The sequence below is a fragment of the Zophobas morio genome, unplaced genomic scaffold (assembly GCF_036711695.1).
Source record: "Zophobas morio isolate AGI-343-1 ecotype UQ-CSIRO unplaced genomic scaffold, CSIRO_AGI_Zmor_V1 ptg000004l, whole genome shotgun sequence".
Classification (NCBI taxonomy): Eukaryota; Metazoa; Arthropoda; class Insecta; order Coleoptera; family Tenebrionidae; genus Zophobas; species Zophobas morio.
Window position 1 is genome coordinate 12,195,192 of NW_026972109.1, and position 22,351 is coordinate 12,217,542.

At 37.0% G+C, this 22,351-nt stretch overlaps 7 protein-coding genes and 1 long non-coding RNA gene across 8 annotated transcripts; 5 read left to right on the forward strand and 3 right to left on the reverse strand.

Annotated features, from left to right (window-relative positions):
* The first annotated feature begins 1,782 nt into the window (after positions 1-1,782).
* LOC135135092 (uncharacterized) lies at positions 1,783-3,871 on the forward strand. Its single transcript, XM_064064074.1, has one exon. It carries the CDS (start codon positions 1,907-1,909, stop codon positions 3,776-3,778), a length of 1,872 nt encoding a protein of 623 aa, XP_063920144.1. The 5' UTR covers positions 1,783-1,906; the 3' UTR covers positions 3,779-3,871.
* A 334-nt stretch (positions 3,872-4,205) lies between these two features.
* LOC135135107 (zinc finger matrin-type protein 2) lies at positions 4,206-5,088 on the forward strand. The gene has a single exon (XM_064064097.1). The coding sequence runs from the start codon at positions 4,341-4,343 to the stop codon at positions 4,935-4,937; it is 597 nt and encodes a 198-aa protein (XP_063920167.1). The 5' UTR covers positions 4,206-4,340; the 3' UTR covers positions 4,938-5,088.
* On the reverse strand, positions 4,946-6,242 carry LOC135135098 (uncharacterized). The gene is made up of 5 exons (XM_064064086.1): positions 6,169-6,242; positions 5,788-6,114; positions 5,636-5,741; positions 5,282-5,474; positions 4,946-5,234 (listed from the first exon to the last, which is right to left on the reverse strand). The coding sequence occupies exons 1-5, from the start codon at positions 6,212-6,214 to the stop codon at positions 5,163-5,165; spliced, it is 744 nt and encodes a 247-aa protein (XP_063920156.1). The 5' UTR covers positions 6,215-6,242; the 3' UTR covers positions 4,946-5,162.
* A 174-nt stretch (positions 6,243-6,416) lies between these two features.
* LOC135141710 (transmembrane protein 59-like) lies at positions 6,417-7,701 on the forward strand. The gene is made up of 3 exons (XM_064073046.1): positions 6,417-6,593; positions 6,645-6,750; positions 6,797-7,701. Exons 1-3 carry the CDS (start codon positions 6,465-6,467, stop codon positions 7,372-7,374), a joined length of 813 nt encoding a protein of 270 aa, XP_063929116.1. The 5' UTR covers positions 6,417-6,464; the 3' UTR covers positions 7,375-7,701.
* On the reverse strand, positions 7,631-10,244 carry LOC135141703 (ATP-dependent RNA helicase abstrakt). Its single transcript, XM_064073032.1, has 10 exons — positions 10,126-10,244; positions 9,958-10,074; positions 9,764-9,905; positions 9,356-9,701; positions 9,004-9,294; positions 8,790-8,952; positions 8,485-8,616; positions 8,268-8,436; positions 8,068-8,217; positions 7,631-8,014 (listed from the first exon to the last, which is right to left on the reverse strand). Exons 1-10 carry the CDS (start codon positions 10,150-10,152, stop codon positions 7,695-7,697), a joined length of 1,857 nt encoding a protein of 618 aa, XP_063929102.1. The 5' UTR covers positions 10,153-10,244; the 3' UTR covers positions 7,631-7,694.
* A 6,628-nt stretch (positions 10,245-16,872) lies between these two features.
* Positions 16,873-18,002, forward strand: LOC135141799 (uncharacterized). Its single transcript, XR_010282422.1, has 3 exons — positions 16,873-17,144; positions 17,202-17,325; positions 17,374-18,002. It is a non-coding gene; the product is annotated as an uncharacterized LOC135141799 (long non-coding RNA).
* A 1,274-nt stretch (positions 18,003-19,276) lies between these two features.
* On the forward strand, positions 19,277-20,738 carry LOC135141716 (putative protein FAM10A4). The gene has a single exon (XM_064073059.1). It carries the CDS (start codon positions 19,414-19,416, stop codon positions 20,551-20,553), a length of 1,140 nt encoding a protein of 379 aa, XP_063929129.1. The 5' UTR covers positions 19,277-19,413; the 3' UTR covers positions 20,554-20,738.
* On the reverse strand, positions 19,525-21,918 carry LOC135141722 (tetratricopeptide repeat protein 1). Its single transcript, XM_064073072.1, has 2 exons — positions 21,094-21,918; positions 19,525-21,047 (listed from the first exon to the last, which is right to left on the reverse strand). Exons 1-2 carry the CDS (start codon positions 21,764-21,766, stop codon positions 20,923-20,925), a joined length of 798 nt encoding a protein of 265 aa, XP_063929142.1. The 5' UTR covers positions 21,767-21,918; the 3' UTR covers positions 19,525-20,922.
* Between the last annotated feature and the right edge of the window lie 433 nt (positions 21,919-22,351).

Below are 22,351 nucleotides of genomic sequence, written 5' to 3' on the forward strand. Positions count from 1 at the left end.
ATTTTCCCTTATTCACTTTTAAAAAATATAAACGTTTCATTGAATCGCACGGTATATAAAAGCAACTATTGCAAATACCAAATGTAAAACACGTACATGTTTTCTAGCCGACCTACATATCATGTCAATGACTCAATTCAGAAATGCAATTCCAATAGCGAAACATCTTGAATCAGCAACAAACAAACTTGTTACAATAAACTCATGCACCGGACGTCAAGAACAAAAAATATTTTTATTTAAAAAAAATCACCTTGAAAAGCGACATTTTCAAAAAAATGACCTCGAAAGTCGACTTATAAAAACGCACTTCGGTGATTTCTCACTCACAAAAAGTAAAAATGTGGTCCAGTAGCGTTGCGATCGTAGTAATAATAATGGTGTGCCCACACCAATTTTTTTGTTATAATACAAATCGTCAAATTGTTCTTGTCAAAGACAACACCTGCGACTACTACGAAAATCCGCTCTTCAGGCCAAATTTTCTCCAAAGTCGCATGAAGGAAGTTGAACCGACATCGGTGATTTTGGTGGAAAACCGCATACGTAAGGAATCTCCGTACTACCATCATGTGTACCACAAAACTGGACCATCCGCCGATTCCAGCAAGTACCAACCCAAAGTTCCTGTGTCGTTTTTCCCAAATATAAAACCCATGAACATGATACGGTTTGAAAAAACTGACTTGCTGCAATCTCAGGAAGATCATAAAGAGGAAGAAGAAGATGAAATTAATATAGACTACGACAAACTCTGGAAAGTGGGTGAGATTCCAGAATCCAGAAGCATTCAAGCGTTGCCAGATGTGTACGTAAAACCTGGAGATGCTCCACCTATTGCCGACATGATGAGTATGGAAAGATCCGAACTGACCGAAGAAACGCATGACTTGGGGAATGTCGAAATTGAGGAAAAATATTTGAGTGATCCTCTTGCCGAAACGAGGGAGATAATATTTGAGAGGGTGACCACAAGACCGGAGCCGTCGTCTACAGAGAATCCAGTTCTCGCCATGTTTAAAGAAATTGACCTTTCGAAAATGAAGAAAGAGAATTTTATGAATTTGAACGAAAAGCAGCAGAGTGATCTGGCAAGCGACGTGGATCATAGTGTGGAGAGCACATCTACTGTAAATCCAGAAACGTAACAAAATTATTTAAATTATTTTGATTTTTGCAATTTTGTGATAGTGTTGCTATAATGTGGGACAATTAATTTATTTAATAAAGTATTGCAAAACAGCTTACACATCGTTTTTATTTTTATTAAGTAACCTGCGCGAAATGCAACACTGTTTATTGACCTTTGTACGTAAGAAATATACAGGGTGCTTAATTTTAAAATATGACAAATTTTGAAACAAAGTATATCAAGCAAAACCAAAAAGGTCCAGTTTTATCAGTCAATTTTTCACCCAGTTATATTTCATGAAAAAATGATAAAAGTTTCTGGTTATCAGTGCTAGAGTGATTTTCTTTTTTTGGTGACAACCCTACTAACATTATGTTACATATTCCCAAGAATGTAAGAAGTTAAATATAAGAGCAAAATAAATCGAAGATTTTTTATTTTGAATAAAAAGTGACGCAGCTTTTAAAATTTAGGACACCTAATTGAGAAATAAATTGTTAGCGCCGTACTTTAGCAGGTACCTAATAAAAATTGAGGTCATCGTAAATTTTGGTCTTTTTAACATATTTTAAGAGCAGAGTGGAACAAAATTCAGACTGTCGCTTTTTACTGTCATTTTGAGTTGTTTAAAACATTTGCAATTCGTCCAGTTCAAGTAAAAATTTTCATATCCATTTTCTCAATTTTATTCTGAAACCGCTGACGCCGCCAAACGCAACCACATAAATACGCCTCCAATTTCCTCATCGAACCAGTGACACCAAATCCATCGCCATGCAAGTGTCCCGTGCCCTGCAAGTGTTAGTGTTTTTCATCTGTGTTGCCTTTTCCCTCTCGGAAACAGACTTATCTCCGAAAAACGGCACAGATGTGGTCTCCAAGGATATAGATCCTGCAGTAGCAGTCCAACCCGAAGACATCAGCGACGCCACCCGCAAGAAGAAGTCAGCTACCGCGACCCTCTGCGTGGAAATCCGTCCCAGTGGACCCTACCAGCGTCCCTTCCAAATCTGCGAGCCAGCCGAATCCAAAGGTTACGGTTCTGCCCCAGCGGCCGCTCCTGCCCAAGGGTACTACCCCGCTCCAACGTACGAAGAGGTCAAGCAAAGCGCCGCCGCCACTTCCAAGCCCGCCGCCGCCTACGAGGCCCCCGTCAAAACCTACTCCGCCGCCGCAAAACCCACCTCAGCCCCGGCGTACGCTTCATCAAAGCCCTATGCAGCCCACTCGTCCTCCTCGTACAACTCGGTCTCCTACCGTTCAGAAGATGGACTGGAAGAAGATGGGGAAGAACACGCATCCGCTGAAGAAGCGGAACATATGAGGTCAGCAGGGGAAGAGTATGGGTTACCGATGACGTATATGCAACCAGCGATGAAGCACAAGCCGAAAAAGGGACACAATGGGTTGGTGATTACGTGTCAACCGTCTTTGGCGGGGTACGCAGCCACTGTGCCCAGTCATGGTGGTGGTGGTGGTGGTGGATATGGTGGATCGTATGGGGGTGCTTCATATGGCAGCTACAGGTCATCGTATGGAAGGTACGACAGGCCCAGTCCTTCAAGGGGTTATGGATATGCACCACCTCCAGTGTATAAGGCACCAGCTCCCGTTTACAAGGTACCAGCACCCTCTTATTCTTACAAAGCCCCTGCGCCTTCATACTCACCTCCAGTTTACAAACCTGCTCCCATCTATAAACCAGCTCCTGTTTATAGTGCCCCAGCACCGTCTTATGCTCCTCCTCCTGTTTATAAACCTGCTCCTGTGTATAGTCCTGCACCATCTTATGCTCCTCCCCCAGTTTATAAACCTGCTCCTGTTTATAGTGCCCCAGCACCATCTTATGCACCTCCTCCGGTTTATAAACCTGCTCCTGTTTATAGTCCTGCACCATCTTATGCCCCTCCCCCCGTTTATAAACCTGCTCCTGTATACAGTGCCCCTGCTCCTTCTTACAAACCTGCCCCAGTCTACAGCGCCCCAGCTCCTGCTCCTGTTTACAAACCTGCTCCATCTTATGCTCCACCGCCATCTTATGCTCCTGCTCCATCTTACGAGGCACCCAAACCATCCTACGCCCCCGCCCCGTCATACTCCCCACCCAAACCATCCTACTCTCCTCCCACGTCATACTCCCCACCCGAACCATCCTACGGGACTCCACCTGCTCACCCCGCTCCCTCATACTCTCCTCCCCCAGCTTACGCTCCAGCTCCCTCGTACGCCCCAGCTCCTAAACCCCACGTATCTTACACCCCTCCCGGCACTTATGGACCTCCCCCAAAACCACATAGCCCTCCTCCTAGTTACAGTCCTCCAGCTTATCGTGCAGCCGAAGAAACGATGCACGTGGAACCGACTACGCATGCCGCTCTGAGTCATGAGAGCAAAGAAACCCACACTGTGCACAAAATGACTCAGATTGCTGAAGCAAGAGAAGCAGAATCCAAGAAAGAACACATGTCAAGTGCCGGTTGGTCGAAATTAGAAGAGGGGGAAAATGCACACGCGAAAGTACAGATGTCGAGTCCAAGTTGGTCCAAAGCAGAAGGGGGGGAGGAAAAATCGGGACCAGTAGCGATGAGAGAATCTGAGAGGGGACACAAAGAAAACATGGGGGAGAATGAAGTTGATGCCGTTTAAGATTTATTGTACTTAAAAAAATGTATTGTAATTATTTTATAACTTTGTACATGTATTAATTTACATTAATTAAACAACTATTTATTATAAATATTTGTTCCTTTTATTTATTTTTGAAGTAAAGAACATCGATGAGAGTTGGGTAATTTTTCAAAGTCGTACTATCACTATATTTCCACCGTCATTGTACTGGGGGCTTAATATAAATTTCTCTGACTACCACCCCTTTGTCTAATAAGAGTGGTGCAGTAGGATTTTAATTTATAATATATACTAATTGAAAAAGTTACTAAATAAATTTAATGATTTTTGCTAGAAAATCTACAATTTAAACATGGTCTTTGTCTACGCTCCTTTTAGGTTTGTAGGTGAACCAACTTAATAGAAAAACAAAACTGCAGTAGCGTGAAGTTAGCGCACAATATGACATATGACATTTCTCAATTTTGACAATGACAGCTGTCAAAACAGAAACCACTTTGTTGTTAATGTAAGTTGTATTTTTCAGCTGTAAATAAATTGTTGAGCCAAAAGTGCTTCATCTACCTCAAAAACAATAAAAATGGCTATGAGACCAGACGACCATCGCCGAAAATGGGACAGAGACGAATACGAGCGGTTAGCTGAAGAGCGCAAACGAGAAGAAATAGAACGCATCGAAGAAGAAAGCAAAAAAAAGAAAGGCCCTCCGGTTAAACGCGAATTGTTAAAAACCCGAGATTACAAAGTAGATTTAGACTCAAAGCTCGGAAAGAGTATAGTGATTAATAAAAACACACCAACATCACAGTCTGGAGGTTATTATTGCAATGTCTGTGATTGTGTCGTTAAGGATTCCATCAACTTTCTGGACCACATCAACGGTAAAAAGCACCAGAGGAATTTGGGTATGTCGATGAGGGTGGAGAGGAGCTCACTGGATGCCGTGAAAAAGCGATTCGAACAAAATAAAAAGAAAATGGAGGAGAAGAAAAAGGATTATGATATGGCAGCGCGCATGCAGGAGATTGCCGAAGAGGAAGAGAAGTTGAGGGAATACCGGAGGGAAAAGAGGAAAGAGAAACGGAAAGCGGAGGAGATGGCGGACGAAGCGGAACAATCAAGTGAACTCGCTAGTATAATGGGGTTTGGCGGGTTTGGCTCGTCGAAGAAAAAATAACACAGGGGTACAAAGGATTTGTAATTTCGTTAGATTTAATTATTAAAATCGTGATTATTGCTACTTGAAGTACAAGTGAAGGCTTGGCTGTTAGGCTGAAATTGATAATGTAACAATCGCTTTTTCAGAATAAATGTACATTTGAATTTTCGTTATTAGTATTATTGTCCAAGTGGTATAACCTGTGTCCTAGTGGTTGCAGCCGAATAAAAATAATAATTTTGTTTAAATATTTATTACAGTAAGCATGACGACCATTCCTAACTGAAGCACAGCTGAAGGCTTTATTCTATCAGACTGAAAATGATAATGTAGCAATCTCTTTTTGAGAACAAATGATATACCTTATTTTCTTTTTTGATGTATTCTTCAGGCATGGGATCCTTTACGCTAGGGTCTTGTTTTACATTGTCACAATTTATTGTTAATATGCTGTCAATTATTGACTCTAGCAGTTCTTTAATTATGGCAGCGGCGCTATTTCCACATACTTTGGCGGTTTTAATGTAGTAGCAGTCAGCTATGTCTTTGTACGCTCTGAAAAAATTAATTGTGGTGACGTACACAGGCTACAGTTTCTACTTTTATTAGTTTTCTTTTCGAGTTAATGCGCATGGGCATACATTTTGGCGGGAATTTTATGATTTTAGTCTTCATCTGTGTTTGAATGACTCAAAATTACATTACTTTGGACTTACTTGCATACAGCATTGTTGTCAGAATTTTCGTTCCAGTCAGCCGGCCCTCCACAATCCTCTAAATCGTTCCTCAACTCATGCAAACACTTGTGAATTTCCTCGAACCCTACAAATCGTAACCTCACTATTTTTAAAAATCTAAAACCACTCACTCTTTCTGAACGGCGACTCTGTACAAATCTTGTCGTGCAGAGATTCAACCCCCTTAATTAACTGAAAATACAAGTCTGGCTGATTTGGTGGGGTGCACGTTTTCACATAATTTTGAATTTTGTCTAGATTTGCAGCAACTCGATTACACGATGGCGTGAGATCGTTTAAAGTGGCCAGTTTCACTATACTTTCTGGATTTATCACTTGAATTTCTGCAAGAAAGTTCATCAGGGTGTCTTCGTTGCAAGGGCCCGTTTCGTCTCGCTCGAAACGATTGTGATTAATTTCATCCTCGCTCAAAAACGAAGGATGGTACACAAATGCGCCTAAAACCAACGAAAAAGTAAATCAAAAACATAGTTAGTGCTTATCGTGACCACTTAATAGCGAATTTGTTGACAAAATGAAAAAAATGGGCACCCGCATTTTTTTGAAAGAAAGAAGTTGTGGAGTTTGGGCGACAGAGGGCGCTATTATTTGAATTTTTTTGATTTTCGTGCTTTCCTAAGTATTTGTTTAAAAACAATACACGTTTTGAAAATTAAGCGTGCATCCATCGGTGTATATTGAAAAAAATATTTTTTTATTTCTGGTTTTTAACTATGTACTTCGTAGAGGGCGCCACCAAAATTGTTTACAAGTTTGACAGACCGTGTCAAGCGAATTTAGCAACAAAATGTGGAAGTTGATCTTAATTTTTACAATAAAAAATGTTCTAGCGGACGAGATTTTCAGTAGTACTCATTCTGTGACAGACCAGTGTATAAGTTTATGTAAGGAAAATCAACTGCCTTTATTAGATTTGGTAATACTCTTTTTTTTTAATAAAATTTGTTTTACTGGTGGAACTTTGTAGGAAAACTACGAACAAATTGTTTGCCAACGAGGTTGTCGATTTTTCAACATTATTCATTTCAAAGATGAGTTAAATTTGAACACTACACGAAAGGAGTGTCATTTGTGTAAGTACAAAACACAGTTTTATCCACCTCATACACTTTTTTATAGCGTGTAACGAATCGTACATTGTTTCTAAAGAAAACGAGATTTGTTTAAAAGGCTGCGATTTAATGGCCAAGAAGCGCCAGAGTGACATGTCAATGTTTCTGGTTTTAACCGAGGAGGATGATTCACACAACATTGTTTTGGCAGAACCTGACTTAGAAATACTTGAATCAGATATTTTATCAGATCCAAGCATCAAAAGCCAGCTAGAAATTGGTTTTAATATTGATTATAAAATTCCAGAGACACACATAAGAACGATGCCTATTGAGTTTAAAGATGACACTGTAGTCATCAAAAGTAGTGAATACTCAGGTGATTGGTTGGATTGTGCTTCTAGAAACTCAGGAATACCTCGTTGGATTTTACTTACCGCTTTTCTGTCAGCTGTATTAGTCGCGTTGTGGTTGAGTTTTTCCACGGAGAAGAAAACGTCAGAAGAGGTAGTAGATGTAGACATTCCCGACGAGAAACTAATTTTAGAAAACGAAGAAAAAGATCCTGAATTACTGTTAGGTGAAAGCCAAGAGATTGGGTTCTCCACACCTCCAAAATATACCGTCGAAAGCGAGAAAGTCTAAATTTTTCAAGAGATTTTTTTTTCTTCAAAGCTACAAGGGGTAGTATCGTCTTGACGCTGTTTATTGTAAATGTAGTGGTTTCATTTCATCACTTGTTACTTACATGTTTTCAATGTGATTACCTTCTAGTCATTGTAGACTTATTTGTGTCACTCGTTAGAAACAAGCTACTGAAGTTGTTATTGGCGCACATGTATTTAAAGGTACAAGCTTTATTCCTTTTTTAAAACATTCAATTTTTGAACAATACGAAATATTTTCCGTAAATGTAATTTTATATTGTAAGACTTGGGACTTAATAAAAGGTTAATATTAACAATCTAATAATCTGCTGCAGTATTCGCTAAATAATCCCTCCGTCCGATATTGGAAGCTTGTTTGTTTTGAAGAGCTTCTAATTTTGGACAATCCGTGATCCTGTGACCCAAACCTCCACAATAACTGCAGCCTCTGTCATCTCCCAAGTTCAGGTACTTCTCGCTCTCTGAACACAATTCGCTCAAGAACGCGGGAACTTTTTGTTTGGCTTCCATTAATAAGTGTTTCAGGTCCAAAAGAACTGATTCGTCATTTGATTTGTTGATAAACGTCGTGGCTAAACCTTGCTTGCCGGACCGGCCAGTCCTGCCAATTCTGTGCACTGTGAATGAAAATACAATCAAGTAACTTCCACAATTAAATCCCTAAATTTACCGTAATTTTCCACGTCGTCGGGCATATCATAGTTTATCACATGTTGAATTTCAGGAAAATCCAGACCTTTAGACGCTACATCAGTGGCTACAAGGACATCTTTCTCGTGCTTGCGGAAAGCTTCCACAGACCTTGAACGCTCCTCTTGATCTAATAATGCACTGTTTATAAGATGTTTAAATAAATCGTTAAATTAGTACCTTTTCCGCCGTGAATCGCCACAGCTTCTACACCTTTCAGAAGTAAATATTCGTGAATGGCGTCCACGTCTTGTTTTTTCTCTGCAAAAATTAATACCGGAGGTGGCGTTTTCTGCAAACATTCCAACAAATACACGACTTTGGCTTCTTGTTTTACGTATTCAACTTCCTGGAAAAGAAATGTTGGAAAATTTCAAAGCGCGTTTGATTGTTTTACTTGTATGACGTTCATTGAAGCTGCTCCAGCTCGGCCCACGTTGATGGTAACCGGCTTGACTAAAGCCGAACGGGCAAAGTTTTGGATTTTTTTGGGCATTGTGGCGGAGAAAAGGAGCGTTTGTCTTTGTCCCTGAAAAAAATTATAAACTTCACAAACTATTTTAATAAAAGTGCTACAAGGATCTTGTCTTGGTCCTATTCATTTCTGTCTTTACGCAAATGATGTTACTTGCATATTTAATATTTCATCAAAACATACACAAAGTAATAAATAATAGAGAAAGATAGCAACAATGTACCTACATTAAAATACGAAAAAATAGTTCGTACGTCTTCCTCAAAACCCAAATCGATCATACGATCCGCCTCATCCATACACAAATAGCGACAAACCGACAATTTAACAATTTTTTTCTCCAGCATGTCCATTAATCGTCCGGGAGTTGCCACCATAATGTGGACACCTCTAAAAATCAAACTGAAATAAAAAAAAAACATTAAAAATGTTTGAAAATACCGTTGTATCACGTCAACGGCCTCTGACACCGGTACGCCCCCAATAGCCAAACAGCTTTTAATTTCAGGCAACCCATGTTTACGTAAACTACCACAGAAATGTTGGATAATATCAAACGTTTGTTTCGCTAATTCTCGCGATGGGCAAATTATGAGCCCATATGGGCCTTCATTTTTAATGAAAGGCAGTTTCACTTCTTGTTCTAGGCAAAACATGATGAGAGGGAGTACGAAAACTAGGGTCTTTCCGGAACCTGTAAATGCTATTCCAATCATGTCCCGGCCGGATAACCTGAAAAAATAATAATAGAATGAGCCAGAACAATGATTTTTTTATTAATATAAAAACATACACTGTTGGAATTCCCTGTATCTGAATGGGGGTTGGTTTCTTAATTTTCTTTTCTTTCAAGCCAGATATAATTCCTTCATGAAGTTTCATTTCTCTGAAAGATCTCAGAGGGGCGGGAATATCATCCCCCTCCACCAGAATTCGAAGATCATTCCTTATTTTTTCGTGTAGACTTTCAGGCATTGCTAGTATGTAACGTGGTGGGCGCCAGCTAGTTTTTATTGGCTCGCTATACTGAATACCCTTTGCTAACTCAGAAACACCCATCAAAGCTTTCTTCTCTGCTACTATTTCCAATATTTCTTCTTCTTTTTTTAACTGTCGTTCTACAGCACTCACCTTTTTGGCTACAATGAATACACACTAGTTATTAACATAATCACTACTTATATTATGTATTCGAATCTACCTTCTGCCAGTTTTTTAAGCTCTGTATGTTGATCCAACAACGATATATTATTTTTACGCCCCCATACTTCATCTTCTTCCTCGTCATCGTTCGTTTCATTTTCACTAGACGATTTTGGTTTATTTAATTCAGATTCTTTTAGCTGTAAATTTGGCATAAAAGGACATGAGTTGTAAACGTCGGAATACTAATACCTGTCCCAATCTTCCCAATTTCAATAGTTTGTGCTTCTTTCGTTCTTTAATCGGTACGTATGGGACGTAATTATCATCAGAATCTGACTTTTCGTCGTTTTCTTCACGTCTGTACCTCTACAAACAATTAAAATAAAAATTTTAAAGTTGAATTATGGTTAAATTTACCTTCACCGCAGGTACATTATCACCCATTGTACATTGTTTTGTTTTCAATGTTTTTACAAAATTGTCAAAAAATTTTAGGTTATGAAATAACACGATCGTTGACGTTGACGTACTATGATTTGCACAGCTAATTTGCGCTTGCGCAGTTTGTTTAATGTAAATGCGGCTTGCTGCGCATAATTAGAGATTACTGCGTAAATCAGTGATCATGGTCATACAGGAGCTAGGTCAGGAGTTTCACGCGATAAAGGTGTCCTCAACACACTTCTTTTATTCGTTTGTCTGTCTGTTTATTTTCTCGCGTTTGTCTTTCGCTTCGCTATAAAGAGCACTATTAATTTCTTACTACTTTTGTTGTAATTGCTGATTCGAGTTTTATTCTGCCATGACACATCTTCCCGGGGTTTTTGCTGAGCATGGAATTTCAGTCGTGGAGCAGTGGAAGATTGTGTCCCATGATTTTTCGTCATCCGTCTGTCTGGCCGTCTTTACAATTAAGTTACGCCTCTCGGCTTACGACGAATAAAAAAAATCATCAGAATTGAGACACGTTGGGTGGGCGGGGTTTATATTTTGCCTTTTTTTCTTAATATACATAGCCATCTTTTCACAACAAGAAACTTAAAACATGTTTAAAATAGCATATTTTGCAAGGAAATATAGATTTTGCGATCATGGGGCCGAGCCTAATTGGAAAATTGATATTTCCTTATACAATTTTTCCATTTTAAACATGTTCTAAGTTTCATGTTGTGAAAAGAAGTCTACACATATTAAAACAAAACGGCATAATGTAGGCCCGCCCACCCGCCCTGTCTCAACTGTGATGATTTTTTTTTATTCGCCGTGAACCAAGGGGGCGGAGCTTGGCTGCAAAATTCTTATTTCTTTACAAACAATTAAAAACAAGTTTTTGAGTATCGTGGTGTTCAAAGAATACTATGTACATAAAACAAAAAAAGGCAAATGATGATTTTTTTTCTTAGAAACTTAAAACACGTTTAAAGTGGTAAATTTTTGTAGGGAAATATGTATTTTGCAATTAGAGTCCGCCCCTAGGCCTGACAACGAATGAAAACTTCTTACTATGTAGATCGGAGCAGGTATGGGTGGGGTTTAATCTTTGGGTTTAAGTTTTTCTTAATATACGTAGTATTCTTTGAACAACACGATACTCAAAAACATGTTTTTAATTTCTCGTATAGAAATAAGGATTTTGCAGTTAAGATTCGCCCCTTTGGCTCCCAACGAATAAAAAAAAATCATTACAATTGAGATAGGGCGGGTGGGTGGGGCTTATATTTTGCCATTTTTTCTTAATATATGTAGACTTATTTCGACAACAAGAAACTTACAACATGTCTAAAATGGTTGTCGTAATCAACTTTTCTTTTCTTCTACAACCCCTTAAATACGGCAAACGTCGAAGTTACGTTACTATCAACAGCAACTTTGTAACGGAGTTTATAAATGACAGTTTTCAGCTCTAAAAGCAGCCTGAATTTTACCATTTAACTCTGGCAACACTGGATGTATGGTTGATTTCTTTTTCAGACTGACATTTAACTCCTAAAGTATTAAAAAATAGGTCTCCCGTTTCCGTCGGTTTCTCGTCTGTAGTCTGTAATTTGTTGGCAGTTTTGTTAGATAGGCAATCACCGAAATTACTGAAATGATTGTTGTGAGATTTTAAACCTATGTATTTTGCCAATAATACCAACAATTTGATGATGTCACTTCGAAATTTTGCATAGTAAATGTTATTTAATTTTATAAAATAACATACCTGTGGTTTGTGAATCCAGCTTGATTTTTTTAGCTTCAACATTCAGTCTTTTGCGAAAAAATTAACATTTTACAATTTAACTCAGAAACTACCAAACCGATTGCACTGAAATCTTGCAAAAGTTTTAAGGTTATCGTAATCATGGCAAATCATTAATTAAAATTTATCCCCCTCCAATAATTTGATGCGTCACCCCAAAATTTTGCTGGATAAACTCTAACTAAAATATGCAAGATGACTTTATACAGTTTTGGTTTAACAAGGCATTAAAATTTGTAAACATAAAAATTTAATGAATGAAGCAAATTTTGGGAATGTAATAGGTATGTATAGTTTACGAAATATCGTTGTACCCTATAAAATTTTGTTAACAATAATTTCATAGGGTACAACGATATTTCGTAAACTATATTGGTATTACCGTTATTTAGTATTGTGCCTATGAAAGTTGATATTATGTAATCATGGCTAAAAAGTTGATTACTTTACTTGCATAAAAGTTCATAGGTATTTCAGATTGACCACTAGACCACGAGGCCGGTTATCTTTCTCGCTTACTACTACTTCTTATTGTGTCACCACACAGATTACAGGGATTATTACTAAAAGTAAATGAGTTAATTGTATAATTTTATAATACTGCGTCCAAAAAAATGTCTTCAAATTTGCAATGGACGAGCAAGATAATCACGATACCTGATAGTCTAGTGGTCAGAATAACCGCTCCCCACTTCCACACTCTCTATCTATCATGCTCTACGTGCGCTGGTCACAGTTTTCCTTTATCTAAAATTTTGTTATCCATTCACATTGTGACTAATAATACAAGCTCTTTGATGTCTATAACTGTCTATAACTGTATGTTTTTTTTTATTTAATTTGTAGCCGATTTATTGCAAAATAGCACAATTTAGGTTTCACATGAGTAAGTAGAAATGTCTTAAAATAAGTATACAAATGATGGTTTAAAACATAATACTTGCTAAAAGAACGATATGCAGACATACTGAAAACATTCAAAATTTTATGCTTTCGTTTTCAGGAAAAAATTTAGAACTTTTATTTTTAACAAAATTCGGCAGTGAATTCCAGAATTGCAATTTTTAACTTCTTGAGTGTAAGCAAGGTATTGTGGTATCACTTTGACGAAAACAAAGGAAGTATTGTAATCGAGTCCGTCGGCCGACTCTCTATTTTTGCGTTTTCTTGGCCTTTCATAACCCCTAGAGTACGAAGAAATAGGTCTCCCTTTTCATTAGACAGATGATCTCTGGAAGTACTGGGCCGATTGTTGTAAAATTTTGAATTTATATTAGGAAAATGGATTTTAAATTGTGTTGAGTTTTTACCCGAAAAGTCCAGATTTTTGGAAAAAAAAACAAAACTATTAAACAACATTTTGCAATTTAATTTTGAATTTTCAAAACCGAATGCTTTGAAAGCTTGCAGCTGTTTTAAGGTTATGATAGGCATGATGACGTCAGCTCAAAATTTTACCGAAAAAATCCTATCTAAAATATGTCTGTACTTGTGATTAATCATTCCATTCATATTTTTTTGATTTGCTTATTACAGAGTGACCCAAAAAATAATGAATGCGTACAAAATTGAATGCTTTGAAATCTTGGAGATGTTTTAAAGTTATCAAAAGCATATTAAATTTTTGATCAAAATGTATTTCCTCATCCTCCCTAAAAAATTGATGACGTCACCTCAAAATTTTGCTGAACAAATCCTATCTTAAATGTGCAAAGTATGATGAGTCTATACTTGTGGTTTATCACTGCATTAATATTTTTTAGATTTGCTTATACAGGGTGTTTCACAAAAATTAATGAGTGAGTCAGTTTATGTTATTGAATAAATCAAGAATTGCAAAACTGAATACTTTGAAATCTTGTAGACGTTTTGAAGTTATTGTAAGCATGGTAACTTTTTAATCAAAATGTATCTGTTTATCAACCCCAAAAAATTGATTATGCCATCTCAAAATTTTGCCAAAAAAATCCTACCTAAAATGTTCAAAATATGATGAGTCTGTACTTGTGTTTTATCATTCTAGTAATATTTTTTTGATTTCCATATACTCGTACAAGCTGACTCAAAAAATTAATGAATCAGTCAATTTATTTTATTGAATAAATCAAGAATTGGAAAATTGAATGCTTACTCCTTAATAGTTTTGATCCTCTGTTTTGAGGGACGAACTCATTCGAATCAAACTAATTTCTACGTGACATTCTTCCGAATTATAAACATAAACACTTTCAAGTTGTTTTTCTTATCGAAGGATATAAGTCTGTGAAATGAAGAAAAGAGATGGCTACTTTAGCTTTTTTCTAGTTTTATGAGCAAGTAGTAGCCCCGTCCACCCACCCCTTCTTCGTTCCAGTCACTACTCTTAATATTGTTCAGTCCTATCTTAGCAAGTTTTAGCCCCGCCCACCCACCCTTTTTTTTGGAAGATATGTCATTTACCAAAATCAATCGTATCTTAACACGTACTAGCCCCGCCCGCCCGCCCTCTATTGTTTTGAGGGTATGTCATATACTAAAATAAATCTTATCTTAGCTGATACTAGCCCCGCCCTTTCATTCGGAGAAGACAAAATGAATCACTGAAATGGAGACAGGGTGGGTGGGCGGGGTCAATTATGTGTTCTTTTGTAAAGCGGGAATGGGAACTAATAGAACGTAGGCTGTTAAAAAAAAAGTTAATCATAATTCTTTTGTTATACTACTTATTTCTTATTTCTGAAGAAAAAAATGGAAGAACGGGTGGGTGGGCGGGGGTAAGTTTAACTTTATCCCATATAATCTTTTATAAGCAAGCAATAGCCCCGCCCTCCCACCCTCTCTTCATTGCAGTGATTACTCTTAATATTGTTCAGTCATTTATCAAAATCAATCTTATCTTAGCTGATATTAGAACCGCTCACACACGCTGTTCACATTTTAACGATTTTATCTCCCTTCAGTTGAGATCCACCTTTCATTCGGACTATACAAAATGAATCACTGAAATGGAGGAGGGTGGGTGGGTGGGTGGCTGGGTGGGGTCAATTATATGTTCTTTTATAAAGCAAGAATGGGAACTAATACAACGTAGGCTGTTAAAAAAAAGCGTTAATCGTAATGCTGTTGTTATACTATTTGTTTGTTATAATATTTATTTTTTATTTCTGAAAAAAAAAAATGAGGGAACTGGTGGGTGGGCGAGACTAAGTTCAACTTTCTGCTACAGAATATTTTATAAGCAAGCAACATTATAAAACAACATTTTGCAATTTAAATTAAAGAAAATTAATGAATACGTGAATTTATTTTATTGATTTAGGGCCGGTTTATCAATGCGCAGTTAAGTTAAAGTAACTGGCAGTTAAAGCTTGTCTGTGAGTTAACCTGTTTATCATTACCCGCTAGCTCAAAACTGGTGGTCAAAGTGCCTGATAAATTAACTGACAGTTCAAACTGTCAGTTAAAGCGTTATCCACCAGTTAGTGGCAACATAACCTAACAAATCCAAATAAATCTGTTTGAATTTAACAATATTTTAATGAGGACTTATGTTGTGCAACAAATTGACAGAGAAAAAAATGAGAAAAACACTTATTATTAGCTGATTATTTTCCAGGTCTAATGTAGGTACCAAAAATTAAAACCTATCTAGGTAATAACTAGGTAATAATACCGCGAGATCGAAAAAGAAATTAATCGAAGTAGGCCATGCACGACAAGCCGTTTGTCGTAATCACGGTGGTAGGGTAATTTAATTTTTTTAATTAAATGTCAAATTGACAGTTTAAAATTAGAATTATGACGCCTACTTTTAAAACACATAAGAATGAATTAAAATCACCGTTTTCCAATTTTGTCTAAAATTTATCCCATTTCTGAAGATTCTAATAACAAAAAAGCTTTAATTTCGTTTGATAACAGTGCAAATCACTTTTGTCAACGTGACGATTAATAAAAAAATATTTTAAACTAAGGCAAACGCCTTTTCGTGCATGGCCAACTTTGATTAATTTCTTTTTCGATCTCTCTGTATTTATTTATAGGTGTACCTACTTGTTTCATTTTTAATTTCCAATACTTTTTTTCTAATGCTAAATTTTGCTTTTTCATGATTGATCACGTGAAACGCGATATATATAACTATATACAATTGTTGAATACCGAATGCGGATCGAATCTGATGGAACTTTCAAGGTCGGGGTAGTTTTGAACTGACCAATCACAACTCATTTCCAGTGGGGTGAGCGTTACCAACTTAAGAGAGTAACAGCTAAACTTCGAGCTACGAAACTGGAAGAAACATCGTGCATTGATAAACACTTTACCTCCGTTAACTGCTAGTTACCCTTATCTGACAGTTACTTAACAGACACTTTTAACTGAGCATTGATAAACCGGCCCTTAGTCAGGAACTACAAATCCGAATGCTTTAAAATATTGGAGATGTTTTAAAGTTAAATGTATTCCTCATCCCCCTAAAAATTCAAAATTTTGCTGAATAAATCCTATCTTAAATGTGCAAAATACTTCAAAACTGAATACTTTCAAATCTTGCAGACGTTTTGAAGTTATTGTAAGCATGGTAACTTTTTAATCAAAATCTTTTAATTCTTCGAAAGAGCTAGATTTGACAAGCTGTACTTTATGGCTGAGGAAAGTTCTGTGGAAGTAATTTTAGACCAATTTTTTTTATCCTTATTAAATACATATTATTACAATAACTGGTTTTATGGTGCGGAAATAAAATAATGAAGTAGCTTGAAATATATACTTTTTTCGTATTAGTTTATTTTTTTACATTTCTGCTGTACCAGCCAGTTAGCGGGTGATATTGTTAAATTTGTTTTTGAAGTGACATTGCGCCACAACGTTTTATGATTCAACATGTGATAACTGCAGTTATGCAATGCGCCAAATTATGTATTATAATATTGGCACTAAACTCAAATCCATAAGGTTGTAACCACTCCCTAGTGTAAATTTTAAAAAATTATTCAGTGTAAATCTGTCTTTTAGTAGCCTGGTGACATATCTGGTGACCTGTCAATATAATGTCAGTTCATTCATGTATTCGCGACACATGATTACGTTCGACTTCACTGCAACTCTTGCACTCCTGCACAGGTTATTTCATAATTATCATTGTAACTTGTCGCAATATTGTAAAAATTGATAAACAATTTTCAATGAAAACAGGATAACCTGAGTCTTCATGGTAATTATGATACAAGAGCAACGATAAATAGAAACGTGTTTTATCTTTCATCTGTAGAAAGAAGAATGCCACCTGCTGTAATTTAGACTTGCAGTTGATACGTTTACGAATTACGATAAAATGAAGCCAAAAATATTGTGGTCACGAATGAAAACAAATGTTGGGTTGGTAAAAAAACAAGGTGAATTGATTTATTTATTGTTGCTGCTTCATAAAAATTACTTTACAGATGGGGAATAACTGAGATATTCAGAATTTGTTTAAATTATTGTACATGAGTATACGTGATAATTATATGTGTGGCTAACTATGATATGATATGACTCGAAGGACCAGCTCTCTCGGCTGAAATGATCAATTTCGCGAGCAACACCAAAATTGTCTATAATGGGTAGATCACCTTAATTAGTCGCAACGGATGACCAATTTTTCATCAAAAAAATGGGACACCAACAAGTCTTTAACGTTATGTTTAATAACTCTAATATTTGGTACTACTTATTATTTACAAAGTGTACAAGGAATTTGGTTGAAGGCGATAGGTCTGGCTATGCTCCTCCGTCCTGAGGATTTTAGTGGTAATAATGAACAAAATGGAACTTCACAAAATTCAGAGGCTAAAATAATACGTATGTTGAAAATAATTTGACTGCTTATTTAAACTTACTGTTACAGGAGTGGTTAGAAACATTGGGAACACATAGACCAAATAACCAAAAAGCAATTATTTTTCTGTTGTTAACTTTCTTAGATCTGAATCCCATGGATTTTAATACTCGATGTAAAGTATTTAAACTTGCTGTATATTCTGGATGTTCTTTCGCAAAAATAAACAAATCCTGAAGAGTAAAAAACTCATTTTTTTTGCTTTTGTCAAATATACGGTAGGTTAGATCTTTAAATTCCAAATTTGAATACCACTGCGATTTTGTTTTGGTTTCCACTTTGCTTCTTGTAACGGTTCTCCAGATTGGTGTTGGGTTATAATTTTGTGGGCTTGACATCGGGAACACTATGAAAAGGATACGAATTAATGATAAGTTTACAGGGAAAGTCGGAAAGTTTATGCAGTGTTTGAATTTAATGAGGGACATTTAGTTGTATTGTGTAGGATATAAAGAGTGGGTATAAAACTTGAAAAGACAATGTTGTACTAAAAAGCGAGATATACACTTTCAACTTGAGGTAGTTAAAACTAAAAGTCCTTCGACAGACCACCGTGTTGTGAAAAAAGTTCCGAATGTCGATACGTTACTCTCATAGTATAGTACTCTCTTTCCATGGTATAAGAATAACTAAGTATATACTGAAAAGATTTTTACAAGCTTGAATTCAAGTTCTCGGGACGATGCTTAGGGATAAGCAAGTTTCAATTCATTGTGGCAGTTGGCAAGTGCCATTTTCATCTGCTTATTTATCACAATATGCCGTGTTGGTACCATTTTTCAATGATATGGTTTAATAACAAACTGTGAGATATTTAAATAAAACTCTCTCGTGCGTAATTGTCAAATTTTGACACATGCGCCGTTACCAATCTGTTCATGTGAAAAACACCATTGGCTGTAATGCCAACCTTACAATTTAACGAGTGGTTACAACCTTATGGATTTAACTGTAGGTGTCGCTGTAGAACATTTGATTTACGTCATAGTTGCTGACGTCACACTATTTCGTTTATAGATTTCGCTAATCGAAGTCATGTCTTCATAATAATTAGCGTACACAAATATATAGTCACATTTTTAAAATATTGCGTCGTTAAATTTTAACACCTGCGACGTTAGCTCTTACGAAAAGTCAAGAACATATTTGTAACTACTTTAAATTACAGACGTCACTTTACGAAAGTAAAGTTAGAAATATTGAATAAATATGCGATAAAAACTAACAACGGTTTTGTGCGCATAGCTTGTTTTGATCACGAATTTTTGTCGTTAAATAGCTTCGAAGACTAGATAAAAGATGTCACTTTAAAAGTTGAACCAAATTTTACAAATTATTCGAATAAAAGGTGATGTAAAGTTATCCCAGTGGCTTTTTTTGCTAATAATAGCTTTAATTGTTCCAATTCCGTTAAATTTCCGCACTCTAGTGTTCAAATTAATTTTTTACAGATTTTTATCTTATCGACGGGCTCTTTTTATTTACATTTTTGTCAGTCACAGTCCAGCCGGCCAAGTTTCTAGAATTTTTCCTCGCGTGCCTCAAGCGAAAACAAGTGCATACATTTGAAATTCACAAATAAAGCCATTTAAACCAATCAAAAATGAGTTGCCCGTTTTCAAAAGAGTCCTTGGACAAATTAAAACAATTTATTGACGTTTGTGCGGCAAATCCCGACTTGCTATCATTACCAGATTTAAATTTTTTCAAAGAGTTCATCGAATCGTTCGGGGGCAAAGTACCTCCACCTGCCACAAAAATGAGCGCAGAAACCCCCGCAGAAGCGCCCCCCGAAGTCGCCTCTGAACCAGAATCCGAACCCGAGTCAGAATTGGAGATCGACAACGAAGGTTGCGTCGAAGCAGACACCATCGACGAAAAGCAGAAAATGGGAGATCAGAATAAAGAAGTGAGCGAAGAAGATAGCGACAAGTCTGACGAGAAACGCGGGGAAGCCATCGGACAATTCTCGGAGGGGAATTTCGATAAAGCCATTGAACTGTACACTGAAGCAATCGAACTGAATCCATCCTCTGCCTTGTTGTTTGCGAAAAGAGGCCAAGCTTATTTAAAACTGACAAAACCCAATGCGTGCATTCAAGACTGTTCTAAAGCTCTGGAGCTTAATCCTGATTCAGCGGCCGCTTATAAGTTCCGAGGGCGCGCTTTTCGGCTTTTGGGAGAATGGGAGAAGGCCGCGAAGGATTTGCGACAAGCGTGCAATATTGATTTTGACGAGCAGACTGACGAATGGCTGAAGGAAGTAACACCAAATGCTAAAAAAATTGAGCAACACAAAATTAAGTTGGAGAGGAAGAAACTGGAGAAAGAGGAAAAGGAGAAGTTGGAGAGGGCCAGGAAGGCGAGGGAAGCTCACGCGAAGGCTAGTACTGCTGCGCAGAACGAGCCGAAGCCAGATCAGAAGCCTGAGGATTCGACAAAATATGAAGATTTTTATAGCTTTTTACGAAATCCTGATATTATGGCTGCTTTTGCTGATCCTGTAGTAGCGGCCGCATTCGAGGATGTTTCTACAAATCCTGGCAATTTTTACAAGTATAAGAATAATCCTAAAGTTATGGCTTTGATTACTAAGTTATCTGAGAAATTGGCCGCCAGTGGAGCAGGGTCTGGGAACATTCCCGGATTTCCTGCTGGATTTCCAGGACCTGGAGGGATGCCGGGAGGTGGAGCGGCGCCACCACCAACATTCCAACCCCCTGATGATGACAACCTGGATTAAATCTCAGTGCATTATATATACGTTTTGAATTAGTGCATGAAGGCTGATGTTATGGTTATTTTTATCCCAATTACTATTTGTTAATCAAAGAAGGGAAGTTATTGGAAATTTAACATTTTATTCTGCATGGAGTACAGTAAATTTTTTGTTAAGGGAACAAAAATTTAATAAAAATTAAAAACTTACTTGTGGTCATTTATAATACTATGCTGAGATATTAAAAGTTGTGTTTGTAGATTTACAGACACTCAAAGCTTCAATTTAAACCTACTTAACCTGTAAGAAGATTATCCAACTTTGGGTGTTAAAAACTAATTTAATATCACATTGTTTACATGTCACAAAAGTGTGCCCTAATTTACTACCTAATTAATTTGGATTTTGTTGAAAATTCACTGAGTACCCTCCTGTGTTAGGATCCTGTTGGAGTTGGAAATTATTTGTAGACAGGCCAAAAGGCCTCAAGAACATATTTCCCAAATCTTTAAGTTTCCCTACAACATATTTATAAGTAAAAACCTTCCCACAACATAGACTTACCAAGCATTTCAGTTTTAAGTTTTTCATTTCTTTCATTTATTAAAGGTGGTAGCCGATGGATAGCCCCCAGCGCCTCTTTATTTCCAGGGTCTAACTCCACGATTTTTTTGTAGTCTTCTAAACTCTCATCCAACTTATCTGTTTCTTCATACAACTTTGCTCTTCTTAAATAGGCCCTAACATACTTATCGTTCAATGATACAGCTTTCGTACAATCATCTATTGCACTAGCTTTCCTTTCAACCTTAATCTTGGAAGCTGCTCTATTTGCATATAAAATCGCCCTATCATTTCCAAACTTCAATGGACAAAACCGTAATGCCTCAGTGTAAGTTTCTATAGATTCTAAATATTTACTACTTTTGAATTCCTCGTTACCCCGATTTTTCAAAACTATCGCCTCCTGTCTTTTCACCTCTTTCTCTTCATCTGTTAGATCGAGATCTTGATTCTTAAGTTCTTCATCATCCGAATCGTCTAAAATGCCCTCAGGTCGAGATTCTTCAAGTTTATTGGATTCGGTGTCTGAAGCGTCGAAATCTTCGGGAATAGGGGCTTTGGGATCCTCATTTTCAGAATTTTCAACGCTGAATTGTGCGTCTCTCAAATCTTTGGTTAGTTCTTCAATAACTTCTTCGTTTGAGGGAGTTTGGTCGCTTTTTTTACTTGACATGATTAGAATTGGTCCAGAATATGATAACACAAGCAAAAGCAAGAGTTTTTGTAAATTTAAAACAAGATTTCAGCACTTGATCATGGCAACTTTTCACCGACTAGTCACAGCTGTCACTTTTATGTTTGACAGAAATGACAATTCATTCCTAATTACAAGCTATGGTTACAAGAGTTTTTGATTTGTGGGTTATGTTGGTAGAACTGGATTTCTGACGCCATAAACTTCAAAATTCAAACTTGTTTGGCATGATTGAACAAAAGTGCAGTGCTCATCTGATTAGTTTTTAGGATTTCTAACAGTCATTTACAGTTTCAAGTGAAGTGTGCAGTTCTAACATTATTAGTGTCCGTACTGTCAGGGTTGCTCTATTTGACGGTTCTGAAGATAAAGAGAAGTGTGCAGTTCTAATGTTCTAACCTTATTGGTGTCCCTGCTGCTAGGGGTTGCTGTTTTTGGCGGTTCTGAAGACCGGTGACTTTGTGAGGAAGAACAATGCTGTAATTGTACAGATGGTTACTGTGTGTTGTGTGGTCTTAAGATGGTGGGCAGGAACAGGAACCTGAAATCTGAAATATCTTGGCC